A 19,534-nucleotide genomic window follows, 5' to 3' on the forward strand; every position below is an offset into this window, starting at 1 on the left:
TTTTAATTCAAGTTTAATTCAACAAAATCCTTGATTGTGCTGTACCGTGCTCTTCTCGCGTCCCTTTTCTATTCAAAGATTAAGATTGATCTCAGAAAAGCTCATGAAACTTTGAATTAATCAGAGCTCTCTGTTGCATGGCACATTTGTTGTTTATCTGCAAACTCTGTTTACAGCATCAACAGATGGACTTGATTTGGTTGACCCAGATTGATCCTGCCTCTCTTCTCCCTCCCCTCCTCTCCTCTCTTCTCCCTCTCTCCCCTCCACTTGTTTCCTAGAAGATTTGTTGGATTAAAAACAGGTGTTTGTCCTCTGGATAGAACCCACAAATAGATTTACCAAGCACGCCTTTGTCCGTTTGCAGCACTTCTGTTATTCATTGCTAGAGTGGGATCTATGTTCTGTTCGAGTTATAGCAGTTTAAAGGTTGCTTGTCTTGAATAGTTATTGTCAGTAAGACTAGAGGCACCTGTTCGCCATACTTGAAATGCTGATTTCAATTGCAGTAAAAGGTTGTGGAATGGTATTACTAATGGGAGTGAGAGTGAGAATGGTCATTCATTTGGTGTGTGTGTGTGTGTGTGTGTGTGTGTGTGTGTGTGTGTGTGTGTGTGTGTGTGTGTGTGTGTGTGTGTGTGCATATGGGTGCAAGGGCACAAGGGTTCATGCATTGACTGTGAGTGTGTACACTAGTGTTATTGTGACTTAACGTCTCCCCCCTCTCTCTCTCTCTGTCTCTCTCTCTCTCTCTGTCTCTCTCTCTCTCTGTCTCTCTCTCTCTCTCTCTCCCCCCCAGGGTTCTATTCAGCAGCTGGTTCTGAAGGGGGACCCCTCGGCCCCAGATGACCAGTGTGAGGAGGACGACCCCTATGTGAGTGTGTCCCCTTAATCCCAATACTCTACCTTTAAGGACAATTCCACCCAAAAACTATATTTTTAAGGGTCTACACCTGTTGTATTCGGCGCATGTGACTAATAACATTTGATTTGATTTGATATAGTCCCAAACATGTGTTGCATGTCAGCAATCAAGTTAAGATATGTAACTTTCCAAATACAGATGGCATTTCCGCCATACAACTATCACCTATGAAATATGTTCAAATGAATCCTCATAAAGGAAAGAATGCAATGAGAGGCTATTTAAGGCTGTTGGAGCAGTGTTTGTGGTTAACACCAGAGACAGTGGTAAGGTACTGTACAGGGGCTCGCCTCGCTGCAAGATTCACTGATATCCTCAAAGCTTGAGGTCGAAGTTGCCCTCCAACAGGTGTGCTTGGATCAGATGACTCCACCCCCAATACTAAAACTATTATGAAAATGTTAAATCTGACCTTGAATCAGTGCTAATGGGCTGAACTACGACCGACCGACTCCATCAAACCTGAGAAAGGCTCATGATGAATGGGCTCATCACCCCCTCTTGTGGTTGTGAGAGAGCATCACAGGACTGTGTGAAAGAGTCTGGTCTGCAGCCTGCAGGGCTTTACAGATTGTTTTGGTTGATTAGATTTCTTTGTATTTCCCCCCCTCTGTTTTCATCTCTGTTTTTTAAGTATTTCCACATGCATAAGCCTGAGTTATTGCTACTTGGAAAAGCATTAGATAATTGGCTTGTGATTGAATATGTAAAAAAAAAAAAAAAGGAGATTGCAAATTCATGAGTCATAATTTAAATGGTATGTTATGACAAGGTTGCTACTAGAGTAATTCCATTGTAATTCTCTTTCAGGCATCTGGGTATGGGAGTGGAGACGACTCCTTCGATGACACAGAAACTCTGGACGAAGTGAAGAAGGTAGTGGAGGAGAGAGAGTACATTATGGTGAGTGACACGCACGCACGTACAGACCCAACCACGTACAGTATATTAACATGCAGACATATTTTATCCCACGCTCATAACCCACAAGGATAGTTTACGAAATACTTCAATTGAAACGTCAACAAAATGTACACCTTCTAAATCCATACTTCCACAGTGTTTTTACAGTACATCCAGAATCAAAGGGCCTGGGATCATTCCAATTGAAAAATGTCCTGCTAATAGGGCCAGTTAGGTGGGAGACGTGGAGATATGCCGTTCCTCCTGCCAGGTTCTCCATGTGAGAAATGCTCTTAGCTCAGCCAGATCTGGCCTGATGTTCTTGGAACCGCGTCTGGGAGGAAAACATTTCCTCTTCTGAATATCAGCTGCTTTCTGACACATCTGTGCTCCACTCCCCCATATCTCACCACAGCCATTTAGATAAGAACACATTGGTTATTCCCAGAGATGGAAATGAAGCTTGCTCGTTTGATATGGAGTCCATTAGAAGAGGTCTGAGTGAGTTCTGCATCCAAAAACATGTTACTGTCTGTCTCACTCCCACTCCTCTGCTGTATCCTTCTGCCCGTTTGGAGGGAGACGTATTGGTCTTTAGCTTGAAGGACATTTTCATGCCTCAAAAAAGGATCTAACGTTGACAGACACATCCCATGCTACAGTATATGTCGTGGAGATCATGCTCTGTTGACAAGATACTTGACACTGCCTTCCGTCATCTTTTCAGTGCATTGAACTTTCACATGGACCCCAAGCAGACTGCTTAACATCACACCTGCTTAGTCATTCACTGATGCTTGGCAGAGTTTCTCTTCCAATATCCCATTAGCTTTTTCTCTCCAATTACCAGGGAATGGATATGATCTGAAAGAATGTGACGAGATCAAAAGTTGAGTAGGAGAGACCACACCGTGTGCAGGTCAATGGGAATTTTCCAGGACACTTAGTACATGGAGATTAGTAACCCAACTTTGAAGCACCACATGGTTGTGGTTAGTTAGTTAGGCAACACACTACCAAGGCTACTTACTTCTCTCTCTCCCCTTCGCTCTCTTGTGGTCTCTCTCTCTCGCTCTCTGTCTCTCTTTCATTCTCTTTCTCTGTGTCTCTGTCTCCCTCATTCTCTGTTTCTGTCTCTCATTCTCTCTCTGCCCTTCTCTCTTGCTGTCTCTCTTTATCTCTCTCACTCTCTCTCTCTCTCACGCTCTCTGTCTCTATCTCCCCTTCTCTCTTTTGCGGTCTTTCTCTCTCTCTCTCTCTCTCTCTCTCTCTCTCTCATTCTCTCTCTCCCCTTCTCCCTGTCTCTCCCTCTCCATCTCCCTGTCTCTCTCTCCAGCTGTGTGTGAAGGTTGGACTTTGTGTGGTCTACACTATCCTCCCTTACCTCTCCTTGAGGCTGCTCCCACTCACAGCTTGTTTGTGTCCTCTGTCCTAGCTGGCATTGGGGTAGATTTGGCTAATGTGGAATCTTTGGATTTTCGGAGGGAAAACTGGTCCCAGATCTGTGCCCATGGGCGGCTTCATCCGAGAGCATAGGATGTACTGAGGCAGGGGAGGATGTCTCTGGCATTCCAAGTGTGCTTGTGGATCCGGTCCCAGCGTTTTCCTGCATAGCTGGTTTGGCAGGGCTCCTGGTCCGTCAGCCCACACACACACAAACACATTCATACACACATATGCATGCTCACACATACAAATACAAACATAAACACACACACACACACACACATAAACACACGTCCACATACATAAGCTATGAGCCAGAGAAGGAGAGAAAACACACCATGCAGCTCCTCTGCCCCCTATTGGAAAATAGTATGAATTAGGCAGTACGAGAAGATTTGAATCCTAAGCAACCTGCATAGACATTATTTGAAGTACAATAGACCAACATAGCTACTGTAGTAGGTCAAAGCTGTGTGCTGGAAAACCTTGGTAGAGCATGGGTGAAGTAGGCTTTCTGGTGCTCATGTGAATTTCCTTTTTCAGCTTTCTTACCTGCCTACTTCTCACTTAAAACATATTTTAGCATTTATTTAAAAAATGTATTGAAAATAATATAAAAGCACACACAATCAAAACCACAGGTCACAATTACAATAGAGGATCGAATTACATCAAATGATTTTACAACATCACAGTATTGCCACAGTTGTAAATGTGTAGTTTTAAGTGTTTACAATTACCATTTTATTACTACAATGATGATTGATTATACAGCCACCCCCAACCCCCACCCCGCCACCCCTGCCACTTTTTAAAACATTTATTTTGTCAGAAAAAGTTTGAGTTTCAGAAAAACATATATAATCCTAACAGGGTGGACATTTGGAGCCTAAATTAGTCATAGCTCTGTGGGTGATTGAGATTAATAAGATAGCATAATGGTCAACACTTGAAGAGGATTTAACTTCTATATGAAATGTCTTTTGTCATTTTATGAATTTTCTCTATAATTTAGCTCAACAGGATGGAAATGTACGAGTGAGGCAAGCAGACTAACACGAAACATGTAAAAATAGATGTATATTTATTTAGCTTTGCACCATTGTTTTCCCATCAAACAAATAATGATACTTCCTGAACCACATGTCATTGTGGGAAGAGGCTGTTTTCTTAAAGGAGAATTACTACAAACTAACAGGGTAGAAAGTGATATCAGGGACACACAGAAAGGGTTAAATACAATAATAATTAATATAATAATCATGAAAAAAAAAAAGTTTTGATGACAGATTTTAACTAGTACTATAAAATAATAAAGGGGGGTTGCCTTAATCGACATCCACGTCTTCAGTGCCCGGGGAACAGTGGGTTAGAGATTCGATCCAGCAACCTTTCAGTTACTGGCAACAACGCTCTAACCGCTAGGCTACCTGCCGACGCCACTGCACCTCAGCTTCCATAATCTGATTATTTGATGTGGATGTGCTCCAGGATATTCTCAAGGAGACACTTGTGAGACAGTTTCTTCTTGAGAACTTTCATCTTTCTCAAAGTGGCATTGAATGCATGAATCACCTTTCTATCCACACACCTGACCGTTTTCACCAGCTGATCTCTCATCCTTTCAAAGTTTTTATTTTGTCCTGAAACTCATTCACCTTGTTCTCCTTTTCACAAATATCCACAATCAAAGAATACATACAGTGCCTTGCGAAAGTATTCGGCCCCCTTGAACTTTGCGACCTTTTGCCACATTTCAGGCTTCAAACATAAAGATATAAAACTGTATTTTTTTGTGAAGAATCAACAAGTGGGACACAATCATGAAGTGGAACGACATTTATTGGATATTTCAAACTTTTTTAACAAATCAAAAACTGAAAAATTGGGCGTGCAAAATTATTCAGCCCCTTTACTTTCAGTGCAGCAAACTCTCTCCAGAAGTTCAGTGAGGATCTCTGAATGATCCAATGTTGACCTAAATGACTAATGATGATAAATACAATCCACCTGTGTTTAATCAAGTCTCCGTATAAATGCACCTGCACTGTGATAGTCTCAGAGGTCCGTTTAAATCGCAGAGAGCATCATGAAGAACAAGGAACACACCAGGCAGGTCCGAGATACTGTTGTGAAGAAGTTTAAAGCCGGATTTGGATACACAAAGATTTCCCAAGCTTTAAACATCCCAAGGAGCACTGTGCAAGCGATAATATTGAAATGGAAGAAGTATCAGACCACTGCAAATCTACCAAGACCTGGCCGTCCCTCTAAACTTTCAGCTCATACAAGGAGAAGACTGATCAGAGATGCAGCCAATAGGCCCATGATCACTCTGGATGAACTGCAGAGATCTACAGCTGAGGTGGGAGACTCTGTCCATAGGACAACAATCAGTCGTATATTGCACAAATCTGGCCTTTATGGAAGAGTGGCAAGAAGAAAGCCATTTCTTAAAGATATCCATAAAAAGTGTTGTTTAAAGTTTGCCACAAGCCACCTGGGAGACACACCAAACATGTGGAAGAAGGTGCTCTGGTCATATGAAACCAAAATTGAACTTTTTGGCAACAATGCAAAACGTTATGTTTGGCGTAAAAGCAACACAGCTGAACACACCATCCCCACTGTCAAACATGGTGATGGCAGCATCATGGTTTGGGCCTGCTTTTCTTCAGCAGGGACAGGGAAGATGGTTAAAATTGATGGGAAGATGGATGGAGCCAAATACAGGACCATTCTGGAAGAAAACCTGATGGAGTCTGCAAAAGACCTGAGACTGGGACGGAGATTTGTCTTCCAACAAGACAATGATCCAAAACATAAAGCAAAATCTACAATGGAATGGTTCAAAAATTAACATATCCAGGTGTTAGAATGGCCAAGTCAAAGTCCAGACCTGAATCCAATCGAGAATCTGTGGAAAGAACTGAAAACTGCTGTTCACAAATGCTCTCCATCCAACCTCACTGAGCTCGAGCTGTTTTGCAAAGAGGAATGGGGAAAAAATGTCAGTCTCTCGATGTGCAAAACTGATAGAGACATACCCCAAGCGACTTACAGCTGTAATCGCAGCAAAAGGTGGCGCTACAACGTATTAACTTAAGGGGGCTGAATAATTTTGCACGCCCAATTTTTCAGTTTTTGATTTGTTAAAAAAGTTTGAAATATCCAATAAATGTCGTTCCACTTCATGATTGTGTCCCACTTGTTGTTGATTCTTCACAAAAAAATACAGTTTTATATCTTTATGTTTGAAGCCTGAAATGTGGCAAAAGGTCGCAAAGTTCAAGGGGGCCGAATACTTTCGCAAGGCACTGTATTTTTCCCCAGTTTGCTGTTACACTTTCTCATGATGGGTTTCATTCCAGCTCGTGTTGGACTCCACAACAACATGGTAGAGGCAACAACATCAAAATCATCCCCGCTGTCTGCCAATGGTGACGATCACAGGATCAAACTTTCCAGGGGTGTCAATGGCAAACATTTCCAAGCCCTGGGTTCAGAATGTGTTCACAAGAGTTGATGAAAGTTGTTCAAATAAAGTTATGTAATAATCCACCAGAGAACCAGAAAAGTCATCTGAGTCGTATGTAGTTTGCCCAGTAAGGACTGAAAGTCAATTCTGAAAAAGCAACAAATTATCATGGCAACAATTCAACCAAACATTCCAAATTCTTGGCTTTTCCTAGGGCGACAAAACCAATCTTGCAGAACATGATGAACCTGACTCTAGCTGTATGTTCAAATTATGCATTGTTTTAAATTTCTTCCCGCTCTCCCCCTAAACCCTCAGCCAGAGGAGCCAATGATCACCCCAGTGCGTGCCCCTCCCACAGAGGCAGCGCCCAGTGACGATGAGGAGGATGCTGGCGAGACCTCGGGTCAGGAAGTGGAGCTGACCGCTGAGAGAGGTGAGAGAGAGGAGGAAGACTGTACACAATTTATTAATTTATGATCATTTGAAATGAAAATTCACTGCGTGAACATGTTATTATGCCTTGTGGTATTTACATGAATAGCCACTAGGTGGCGGTAAAACATGGTGAGGTAAGGAGCCATATACTGTACATTTGTATTGATGATTTTGTGTCTTTGGCCACAGGAACAAGTCAGACAGCGGATGCAGCCTATAGACCAGGAAGTGTAAGTATCAGTTGTTGACTTGAATGAATGAGATGGAATAGGATGTAACTGAAGACCTGGAGTGTGTTACCTGATCTATAACAGTGGTTGTCAAATCTGTCGTTAGTTGTAGTCCTGAACTAGCTCATCTGATTCACCTAGTCAAAGGCTTGATAATTTGTTGACAAGTTGAATCAGGTGTGCTAGCTCAGTAGTTCAAGTACATGGAGTGGCTGGGGGTCCTGGAAGAGCGTTTGAGAACCCCTGCCCTATTGTACCTGACGAGCCATCAATAACAAATAATTTATTGCCAATATACCAGACATACCACACTTTGCTAGCTTGTTCTAAAACATCCTTTCATGGTGTGAGCCTACTCTCTCCCTCCAGGCGACGCCCAGTCAGAAAGGAGAGCGAGGAGACCCAGGGCCAGCCGGACCCCCTGGCTCCCCCGGCCCCCCAGGCCCGCAAAGCCCGTTAGGCGATGGCTCCTCTGGGGAGGGAGAGCCAGGACCAAGGGGCCCCCAGGGGCCTCAGGGACCAGCAGGAACACCCGGAGCACCCGGCAACGACGGCCAGCCAGTAAGAGCCTGTTTGTTAGCACAACATCCCCTCCCTTCACCACCCATTGATCATGTTTATCAGCACTACATTGTAATTGGGCAAAATCGCAGTAGTATCTGGTTACGGTCAATTCATTCGTTCTCTTTGGCTCTTAGACAGTTCCTGCCAAACACCAGACAACACCCTGCCTGATTTGTCATGCTACGCAATGCACAATAAACACAGTGAGAGCTCGGCAGTTGGCAAGCGATAGGGGAGCATTCTCTATTCTCCGTCTCACATTGTGAACATGCTATCCTTTTTATTTGTGTGGTTTGGCCCGCCCGGCATATCTTTCACCAGAATAGTTCAGTTCAATTGGCGTTCTCTCTCTGTAATTCTGTCTCTATAAACATCTGCTATTGTCTATTTTAATGGCCTATTTAGGTGGTTTCAGGCCTTCGGCCGTTGTCCATGACAGCTTTATTGTCATCTTGTTCAGTGGTTGAGAAGGGCAGTTTTTGATGTAGCTGATGTATGTTTATGGGGTCAAAAATAGTTTGGGGTCTTTTATATTGTTGTTTTCTTTGTTCTCCAGGGCAGTGGAGGGAAAGATGGTGACCCAGTAAGTATTCTTCATGTCATTGCTCAATATGACTTGTGCTTCATTTCTATGGACTTCAAGCTTTCATTATTACTCGACTCACACATCTTTGAGTTGAGATCACTACACTGTGTAAATTAAACTATTAGTCTACTTACAGTAATTGTTTCAGTGTTAGGCCCTACAGTACACAATACATAAGACTTGACCCTGTTGTCCTGCTACATACAATGACTGCCAACCTCTCTCTTTCTCAAGAACACTGTACACATGCCACAGCTTCCCAGGCACACACACACACAACCACACACACACACAACCACACACACACAACCACACACACACAACCACACACACACACACACACACACCACAGGAGGTTGGTGGTACCTTAATTGGGGAGAGTGGGCTCATAGTAATGGCTGGAGTGGAATAGTTGGAATGGTATCAAATACATCAAACACATAATTTCCATGTGTTTGGTGACATTCCATTCAGTCCATTTCGTCCATTATTATGAGTCGTTCTCCCCTCAGCAGCCCCCTATGAAACACACACACACACACACAACCTGCCAATATCTCACATGTGTGCACCAGACCCAGTACTTTAGCCAATAATGGAGGAAAGGGGGATATAGTGATTTAAAAATGATTTACATAAATTAGGAAAGTTTAGTTCATTGTGCATGCATCTCCAACAGCTGTAGTCCAAAATGGCTGACTATTTATTTACAACTCATGTCCCTATCTTCTACAGTGGTCTCTCTAGCTGTTTTTCATCTGTTTCACCTGCCCACCTATGGGGTGGGATATAGGTCCTGCTTATATGTGGTACATCTGTGTGTGTACGTCTGTGTGTGTGTGTCTGCATGTGTGTGTGTGTGTGTGTGTGTGTGTGTGTGTGTGTGTGTGTGTGTGTGTGTGTGTGTGTGTGTGTGTGTGTGTGTGTGTGTGTGTGTGTGTGGCGTGTGTGTCTGCATGTGTGCACACAGTCATAAAGGGGCTTCAGAAGAGATTAGATAACTGTTGTAGTGAATACCGGGGTGAATGTTTTCTTTGAACACTGTGTTTATGGAGTGAGATATAACTTGAGGAAGGGCCACACATGAATCCAATCTCCAACTCCTGCCAATCCCCCAATCATTGTTAGAAAGCCTACAGTACAGTACACAACCCATGTGGATTTCTATATATGTTTCAACCAGCAGCCATTTCTCATGTTGATAATACTCACTTGCTGTGTTCCTACCACAGGGAGAAAATGGAGTTCAGGGATTCCCAGGCTTGCCAGGAGATCCTGGTCCCAAAGGAGACAAGGTGAAAAACACATAGTGTATAACATCACGGTTACAGAGGGTACATGATGTACTAGTGACCTACAGGTTTTAGCATCTACAAGGTCATGGGGGACTGTCACTGAATAGTTCAGCAGTGTTCTACGTCATTACATTATTCATCTAGAAGAGCACCAACACACTCGATTCAACTAATCAAGGGCTGGCGATGAATTGAATCAGGTGTGTTAGTGCTGGCCTTGAACAAATCCCCCTACAGGCTCCCGTGCCCTGGGATTGGATTGAGAAACACTGATCTAGTTGGTTGTTGTGTTTGACCCTGGATTGTGTGTTGTTGTTGACCCCTGTAGGGTGATCCTGGAGTGGGCAAACCTGGTTCCCCCGGTCCTCCCGGGCCACCGGGTCGACCCAACTCATCCAGATCCCTGGTATGTAGTGAAATGAACCACCCTGGATGTGTGGATTAATGGATGGATGGATGGAATAATTAGTTGATTGATTGATTCATCAGTTCATTGATTCATTGTAAGTTGATGTGGTTTGCAGAATGTTGTGGACGGTTCGGGCTTTGAGGACTTTGACAGCGACACAGAGATTATGACAGTGAGTGGCCATCCTTTTCAAAAACCTAGAATCCACCTGCTGTTGTTCTGCTCTCTGATTACAGCCACAAAGGCAGTTAGCATTAGCGTTAATGCATTATGACGGTTATGCTATTTGTTACCATTAATGGTAATATTATTTATTTTCTTCATCCAGGGTCCCCCTGGTCCACCGGGTTCTCCAGGGCTGCCTGGCCCCCCAGGTTCATCTGAGGGCCTCTCTGTGTCACCTGGAGCCCCTGGGACCCCCGGGAAGGATGGAGAGATGGGTAAACCTGGACAGCCTGTGAGTCACCCAACACTTTACTGAAACTCCATCACTCTCACTTATACTGTTAAAGCCAGTGAGTGGTAAGATGGTGCCATCCGTCTATCACTTGTAGTTCTAAGGGCCAATTAAGCAGCTGTTATAGCACACCCTGTGGAGAGGTCAGCATTGCTACATTCCAACCCACATTTGAAGGAGACTTCTAAAACCGCATTGTAGACACAACTAAACTCTGTGGTGGTGTTCCAGTCCCTTTTTCCATTGCTCACCTGGCCTCTGTTTCAGGTGATGCTGGGTTGGTTTAGTGGCTCTGGTTCTGGTTCTGGGTTCTGGGTTGGTATTAAACTCTGGTCATATCTATTCATTGAACCGATGGGCCAAAATGGCATAATTTCCCCCACAACTTCCCTTCATTCCCCATGTTTCTTAACATCAGGCATCTGTGGTTTTGTGTACTCTCTGTGCTGCAGAACCATGAACAAAGGGTGTGTGTGAGCTTACAAATCAATTTCTTAGAACAAATTGCTGCCAGATAATCAACAGCATGGAACTCCAGGTGTCTGCCACAAGATTTGGCAAACCCAGCAGCAACCTTCGGACAACCTTACAGCAATCCCTTCTGTTGCCCAGCACAACTATAACATCTCTGATCGCTACATGACAAGAGATGCCTGGAAACCATTTGGATAACGCATAATTCCCCTGCAACCCTGCAATTTGTTCCGTTTGCTTAAGCCTAGAACGTTCGGGAGGCCCAATGTTTATGTGAATGATTGAACGGGTGATTGAGGGACCCAGAGCAGCTGTTGCCTTGGTGAGGTCACCATGGAGCTGGACCCTCGTGACACCAATCTGGCTGCCTTGACAACTTGTATTGTAAATGATACTTTCTGACCTGCTGTGAATTGGGGAGATTTTTACTGTGGGAAGGAGGGCTGTAGACAGAGGCATGGAGGCAAATATTGATTTGTAACTGTTTCAAAAAGCACATTGGAGTTTGACTTTCAATCATGAACAGTTAAGATAGTTAACCACTGTTATGGTTATATAATAGGGTCAAACCTCTATACTGGTGTGTAACACACTGCTTTAGTAAACATGAAAAAAGAGGGGAGTTTTATTATTGTTGCATGTCTGTTAATCAATCTAGAAGGAAAGCAGGAGTGACATCACTCACACACCAGTCATTGTGTGTGTCACCCAGTCTCTTAGGCAAACTGTAAAAGGAGCTCTGTGTTTATAAGCAAGTCTGCTCCCCTTTGCTACGGTAAACACAACCCCAGTCAGCGTCCCTCTCTGTCTGTGTGGTCTACCCTGCCTGCGCCACGCTCTACAAGCTGCCTGGCCTGGCCTGCTGTCCTCAGAGCATGTACACAGCTCAGACTTCTCGTCTGTTCAAAGCCAGGGACCTTGATCACAGAGCACTATGGGAATTGCAACCTTTTGTGTTTGACAGAGTAGGTCAAAGTTTGCATTAGCCGATGATGCAGGGTCAGGTCTTTTTGTCAGCCCCCTACTGGTTAGGTTTAGGATCGGAGGTAGCTGGTTGAGTAATCAGATCCTACATCTGTGGTTAAGGCCGACTTGTACCTCGACAGAGGTAGTTGCCCATGTGATCATGCATTCCCAGGTCCCAACTTCCCACAGACAGACCCCTGATTACTTGGCTCTGCTCCAGACAGCATGTAATATTGTAGCTACACACTGTTTCACTGTTTGACTGTTTCATCAAACTACATGGCTGTTGTGTTTCAAATCCAACCCGACACGTACTCTAATCAACCTCCTCTTTGGTGAAGTACAGGCATCTCACAGTCATCTTTCCACAACACGTCACAATCTATTTCCATGAGATTTGGCAGTGTTTATGCTTACTTTCCCAGTGGTGAGATATTGCTCAGCCTCATGACATTTTAATCTGTTCTGAATGACAGATTACAGAATGTTATTGCCCAGGCCAATAATCTCTCACTTAATCTGTTGAGAAACATTTTCAAGTTTGTTTGACGATACGATTCACAAAATACAGTAAGACCGTTAACCAATGGCGATAAAGATATTGCGAGTCTAGTGTGGAAAGGTTAAAGGTTCAGAAGCGATGAAGCAACAATGTAATCTTGGCTCCTGGAGCTAATGGCTTCTGACTACAGCTAGACGCATCTCATGAAACATGGTCTCCCATTATTCGCATCGTTGGGGAAAACTGCCTTTTGACTTGAGAATGTAGGAGGCTTTACTAACTGTGTGAATGGATCACTTACAAGACATTTATCGCATGTCAGTTATGATCGTTGAAACTATGAATTGAGTTCTGGCTCTTCTGAATAGATGAATAAATGAATTATTTCTAAATTAGCCGGTGGACTAAAGATACAGAATATTGTCTTGCTGTGCTGTCAGATCAGACACTTCACAGTTAAATACAATCTGACAAATGGAATGATCCCATACTGGGCAGAACTACATTACGGAGAAACACATCTAATCTAAGGAATTGTTCTATCTCCCAGGGGGTTGATGGACACGATGGGGACCCTGGTCCAGCAGGCGAGAGAGGAGAGAAGGTACGACCTTTGGATATAGACCTCTGATATCCTGTGTACTGACTGCAGAGAATACAGTGCCTTGCGAAAGTATTCGGCCCCCTTGAACTTTGCGACCTTTTGCCACATTTCAGGCTTCAAACATAAAGATATAAAACTGTATTTTTTTGTGAAGAATCAACAACAAGTGGGAAACAATCATGAAGTGGAACGACATTTATTGGATATTTCAAACTTTTTTAACAAATCAAAAACTGAAAAATTGGGCGTGCAAAATTATTCAGCCCCTTTACTTTCAGTGCAGCAAACTCTCTCCAGAAGTTCAGTGAGGATCTCTGAATGATCCAATGTTGACCTAAATGACTAATGATGATAAATACAATCCACCTGTGTGTAATCAAGTCTCCGTATAAATGCACCTGCACTGTGATAGTCTCAGAGGTCCGTTAAAAGCGCAGAGAGCATCATGAAGAACAAGGAACACACCAGGCAGGTCCGAGATACTGTTGTGAAGAAGTTTAAAGCCGGATTTGGATACAAAAAGATTTCCCAAGCTTTAAACATCCCAAGGAGCACTGTGCAAGCGATAATATTGAAATGGAAGGAGTATCAGACCACTGCAAATCTACCAAGACCTGGCCGTCCCTCTAAACTTTCAGCTCATACAAGGAGAAGACTGATCAGAGATGCAGCCAAGAGGCCCATGATCACTCTGGATGAACTGCAGAGATCTACAGCTGAGGTGGGAGACTCTGTCCATAGGACAACAATCAGTCGTATATTGCACAAATCTGGCCTTTATGGAAGAGTGGCAAGAAGAAAGCCATTTCTTAAAGATATCCATAAAAAGTGTCGTTTAAAGTTTGCCTACAAGCCACCTGGGAGACACACCAAACATGTGGAAGAAGGTGCTCTGGTCAGATGAAACCAAAATTGAACTTTTTGGCAAAAATGCAAAACGTTTTGTTTGGCGTAAAAGCAACACAGCTGAACACACCATCCCCACTGTCAAACATGGTGGTGGCAGCATCATGGTTTGGGCCTGCTTTTCTTCAGCAGGGACAGGGAAGATGGTTAAAATTGATGGGAAGATGGATGGAGCCAAATACAGGACCATTCTGGAAGAAAACCTGATGGAGTCTGCAAAAGACCTGAGACTGGGACGGAGATTTGTCTTCCAACAAGACAATGATCCAAAACATAAAGCAAAATCTACAATGGAATGGTTCAAAAATTAACATATCCAGGTGTTAGAATGGCCAAGTCAAAGTCCAGACCTGAATCCAATCGAGAATCTGTGGAAAGAACTGAAAACTGCTGTTCACAAATGCTCTCCATCCAACCTCACTGAGCTCGAGCTGTTTTGCAAGGAGGAATGGGAAAAAATCTCAGTCTCTCGATGTGCAAAACTGATAGAGACATACCCCAAGCGACTTACAGCTGTAATCGCAGCAAAAGGTGGCGCTACAAAGTATTAACTTAAGGGGGCTGAATAATTTTGCACGCCCAATTTTTCAGTTTTTGATTTGTTAAAAAAGTTTGAAATATCCAATAAATGTCGTTCCACTTCATGATTGTGTCCCACTTGTTGTTGATTCTTCACAAAAAAATACAGTTTTATATCTTTATGTTTGAAGCCTGAAATGTGGCAAGAGGTCGCAAAGTTCAAGGGGGCTGAATACTTTCGCAAGGCACTGTATATCATCTCAATATATTATCTCAAGACGTCTCCCTCTGATGTAAAAAGAGCTTCAATTTGATTGATTTAAATTGATTGAAACATTGATTTTCTTTGACAGGGTGAGCCGGGTCTGAGCGGACCTCCTGGACCAAAGGTAAAGTCAGAGTCACGCTGCTCCATCACTCCCCAAGCTTGAAGTGACCATAAAAACCACAACGGTCTTTCTCCACTATTCAAACGCAAACACACTTGTTCCCCACATGTGAATCAAGTGATAATTACTGCTAATAACCAGAACCAGATAAAAATGTGTTTTTAAACAATACCTATGCCTAGCCACTCCCCCATCAGCGTTTTCAGATCTAAAGGAATAACATAGGCCTAAGCTACTGTGATGCCTCCACCTTCCTGCGGGTGTAGTGGAAGCCCCCTCCATAATACTTACACCCATCCAGTTCCTTCACGTCTGCAATCGTAATAATGTATGCTGCTTCAGGTGGTTTTTAGACTGAACCATTGTTCTCTCCCAGGGGGAGCCAAGTGCTGCAGGGTTCCCAGGTCTGCCCGGCTCAGAGGGCCCAGAGGGGACGCCAGGCCTGAGGGGCCCTCCGGGGCCACCGGGACCCCCAGGAAGGGGCTTCAGCTTGGACCTGGAAGTATGATTTCACTCATTCAGTTCTCCTGTCTGTCAGAGGGTCAACAACATACTGTACACCTGATTATTTTCAAGCTTTTGTAATGAAGGATAGCTAATACTGTTCTCATAACAATGTTATGTATTATTGTATTATTATTATAAACTTTAAAGTGATTTACATTGTATGTTGGAAGGGATGGGGACAACGACGCACCCTATACATCACCAATGTGTAGCACCCACCTTAGTGATGCTCGGCAGCCATTTTGTGCCAGAGGGCTCATCACCACACACCAGTTGTCATTGACTGTATGTTGTTTACAGGACATTGAGGGGTCTGGGACACTCGGTGGCTTTGGGGCAGTGATGCCCAGAGGCCCTCAGGTAAGAACACAAAGAGTGGTTTCTATATGGAGCTGCTGGGACACCATTTTGCTTATAAGACTGATCTACATGTGAAAATGTGTATAATTAATACTAACAATCCTTTTTACCTGGTGCTTTCCACAGGGTCCTATTGGGAAACCTGGTCCTCCAGGACCAAAGGTACTGTATGTCCTCATGTCTTATATCACTGACACAGTGAGCTTACTCTATGTACCTATCAGGCATGTTTTAATACGTTATCATGTCCCATCTTTGAAGCAAATTGACTATGCTAAAAGCTAACTATGTGAGGCAGCTACTTTCAAAAACACACTTCTACCTGACATCAAATTCAACGTGTACTTGCAGTCGGCAGTCTTTTCACGGCCCTTGGATGTTTGCATGTATTCTAGACACACAGTAGTGTATGTGCTAAAATGTCTACGTGTACTAGATCCTTGGTGTGAAGTGTGACTCACTTGTTTCACCACTGACTGCTGATAGACTGCCTTCTTTTTTATATTTTCAGTGATATTGTTCACAAACACGCCCCCATTAATAAAATTAGAATTAAGAACAGGTTCAGCCCCTGGTTCGTCCGTGATCTGGCAGAGTTACTCCACCTCAAGAATTCCATTTGGCAAAAGGCATATTCAGGCTGACTGGCTCTCATTCAGGAAAATTAGAAATAAGTGCACTCAGGCTATCCGGAAGGCCAAAGTTAGTTACTTTAAGGAGCAGTTCTCTCTCTGTGGGTCTAACCCCAAGAAGTTCTGGGAAATGGTTATAGACCTGGAGAATAAACCCTCCTCCTCATAGCTGCCCATGTCCCATAATGTTGATGATGTGGTTGTTACTGATAATGCCTACTGACATGACATGCCTGACATACTGACATGCCATCTCCCACCCCTTCTCATGTGACAAGCCCCGATGCTCCTCCCTCCTTTTCGCCTGCCCCGCTACAAAGTTTTTCCCTACAGGCAGTCACTGAGTCCGAGGTGCTAAAGGAGCTCCTTAAACTTGACCACAAAAAACATCTGGGCCAGATGGTTTAGACCCTTTCTTCTTTAAGGTTTCTGCCCCTAGAATTGCCCGGCATGTCAGACCTTTTTAACCTGTCTCTCCTCTCTGGGGAGGTTCCCATTGCTTGGAAAGCAGCCACGGTGCGTCCTTTATTTAAGCTGGTCTTAGCTGTTATAGGCCAATTTCTATTTTGCCCTGATTCAGATGACCATCCTACTCATGCTAGATTACGAAGATGTATAGATCGGCAGTTGTGAAGAAGGCACCTTTTCCCACTCAAGAGACTGAAAAGATTTGGCATGGGTGCCCAGATCCTCAAAAAGTTATACAGTTGCACCATCGAGAGCATCCTGACCAGTTGCATCACTGCCTGGAATGGCATCTGCTCTGCATCTGACCGTATGGCACTACAGATGGTAGTGCGTACGGCCCAGTACATCATTGGGGCCAAGCTTCCTGACATCCAGGACCTATATACTAGGCAGTGTCAGAGGAAGACCCAAAAAATTGTCAAAGACTCTGGTCACCCAAGTCATAGACTGTTCTCTCTGCTACCGCACGGCAAGCGGTACCGGAGCTCGAAGTCTAGGCCCAAAAGGCTTCTTAACAGCTTCTACCCCCAAGCCACTGCTGAACAATTAATCAAATGGTCATCGGGACTATTTACATTGACCCCCCCCCCCCCTTTGTTTTTACACTGCTGCTACTACAAATGACCTCGACTAACTTGTACCTCCGTACCCCGTACCCCCTGTATATAGCCTCATTATTGTTATGTAATTTCCTTGTGTTACTGTTAGATTTTTAAAAAACTAAAATGTAACTTTATTTTATTTAGTTAATCTTTTCTGAACTCTATTCCTTGAACTGCATTGTTGGTTAAAGGCTTGTAAGTAAGCGTTTCACCGATTGTATTCGGCGCATGTGACAAATACATTTGATTAGATTTTTATTTTATTTGCCACCAATACTCCTTATAGGACACATCACTGCACTCTATTCTCCTCTGTTAACTGGCCAGCTCTGTATACCCGGCGCAAGACCCACTGGTTGATGCTTATTTATAAAACCCTCTTAGACCTCACTCCCCCCTATCTGAGATACCTACTGCAACCCTCATCCTCCATATACAACACCCGTTCTGCCAGTCACATTATGTTAAAAGTCCCCAAAGCACACACATCCCTGAGTCACTCCTATTTTCAGTTTGCTGCAGCTAGCGACTGGAACAAGCTGCAACAAACACTCAAACTGGACAGATTTATCGCCATCTTTTCATTCAAAGACTCAATCACGGACACTCTTACTGACAGTTGTGGCTGCTTCACGTGATGTATTGTTGTCTCTACCTTCTTGCCCTTTGTGCTGTTGTCTATGCCAAATAATGTTTGTCCCATGTTGTGCTGCTGCCATGTTGTGTTGCTACCATGCTGTATTGTCATGTGTTGCTGCCATGCTATGTTGTTGTCTTAGGTCTGTCTTTATGTAGTGTTGTCTCTCTTGTCGTTATGTGTGTTTTGTCCCATATTTTTATTTGATTTGATATTTGTAATCCCAGCTCACTTTACATAAGAATTTGTTCTTCACTGACTTGCCTAGTTAAATAAAGTTCAATAAAAAAAAAACATCCTACTGCACACCACTTAAAGTATCAATCATATGAATCACAGAGTCAGAATACAGGTGTATAAGATCATAGGACTGAAATATTGCAATAGTTATAATGTGCTTCAAGTGGTTCTAAGAATGAAATCATCTGGTGCGAATGTGGCTATAAAGTTTTCACTGCTCTGCATAAACTAGAAGTGTGTTGGTATTTGTTGTGAGTGTGCGTGTTCTTGTGTTAATTTCTATCTGGTATGTGTTAGTGGCACTACATATTCTGTGTGTTAGAATATGTAGTTCTACATACATGTAAAAGGTTCCCATACTGACGGCCATTTTATTTCTCCTTCACAGGGCAAAGACGGGCAGGACGGGCTTCCTGGTGTAGCGGTAAAGGTGATCCCCACTACTTAACTGATTCCCATTCATCCTCTCAGAGGAAGTGCAGCCTTCCCCACCATGTGCATTCTATTAGCCCGCTAATTTCCAACAAATTCCTCTCTGAAACATCTGTACACAGGCAGGGCCAGTCGTCCAGGTCTCAGGCACCGTACCTCACATGCACCAGCACCACCACCTTGATAGAGACATCACCTAGCATTAAAGTGAAAGTTCAGATATCATTAAAGGGAAAGTTCACCCCAAAATCGAAGTTTCTAAACTAACTACAGTAATTCCAATTGTTCCATTCTTTTGGGATTGAGTCCTGTATTTTCCCATCTGGTTTGATGATGGAGTGCTGCATCAGACCTGCTGCATCAGACCTGGCCTCCACAATCATCCGACCTCAACCCAATTGAGATGGTTTGGGATGAGTTGGACCGCAGAGTGTAGGAAAAGCAGCCACCAAGTGCTCAGCAATATGTGGGAACTCCTTCAAGACTGTTGGAAAAGCATTCCTCATGAAGCTGGTTGAGAGAATGCCAAGAGTGTGCAAAGCTGTGATCAAGGCAAAGGGTGGCT

At 43.6% G+C, this 19,534-nt stretch overlaps 1 protein-coding gene across 3 annotated transcripts in view; it reads left to right on the forward strand.

Moving 5' to 3' along the window:
- The window catches only part of LOC110489791 (collagen alpha-1(XVIII) chain), an 82,359-nt gene that overhangs the window by 44,788 nt on the left and 18,037 nt on the right, over window positions 1-19,534 (forward strand). For all 3 annotated transcript variants that reach the window (XM_036944062.1, XM_036944060.1, XM_036944061.1), the window contains exons 4-19: window positions 800-874; window positions 1,736-1,828; window positions 7,071-7,188; window positions 7,380-7,420; window positions 7,790-7,981; window positions 8,541-8,567; window positions 9,803-9,865; window positions 10,194-10,271; window positions 10,390-10,446; window positions 10,603-10,731; window positions 13,224-13,277; window positions 15,056-15,091; window positions 15,468-15,593; window positions 15,899-15,958; window positions 16,085-16,120; window positions 18,926-18,967. In XM_036944062.1, coding sequence (XP_036799957.1) covers window positions 800-874; window positions 1,736-1,828; window positions 7,071-7,188; window positions 7,380-7,420; window positions 7,790-7,981; window positions 8,541-8,567; window positions 9,803-9,865; window positions 10,194-10,271; window positions 10,390-10,446; window positions 10,603-10,731; window positions 13,224-13,277; window positions 15,056-15,091; window positions 15,468-15,593; window positions 15,899-15,958; window positions 16,085-16,120; window positions 18,926-18,967 — 1,227 coding nt within the window. The remainder of the gene's footprint in view (window positions 1-799; window positions 875-1,735; window positions 1,829-7,070; window positions 7,189-7,379; window positions 7,421-7,789; window positions 7,982-8,540; window positions 8,568-9,802; window positions 9,866-10,193; window positions 10,272-10,389; window positions 10,447-10,602; window positions 10,732-13,223; window positions 13,278-15,055; window positions 15,092-15,467; window positions 15,594-15,898; window positions 15,959-16,084; window positions 16,121-18,925; window positions 18,968-19,534) is intronic.

The sequence above is a fragment of the Oncorhynchus mykiss genome, chromosome 15 (genome assembly GCF_013265735.2).
Source record: "Oncorhynchus mykiss isolate Arlee chromosome 15, USDA_OmykA_1.1, whole genome shotgun sequence".
Classification (NCBI taxonomy): domain Eukaryota; kingdom Metazoa; phylum Chordata; class Actinopteri; order Salmoniformes; family Salmonidae; genus Oncorhynchus; species Oncorhynchus mykiss.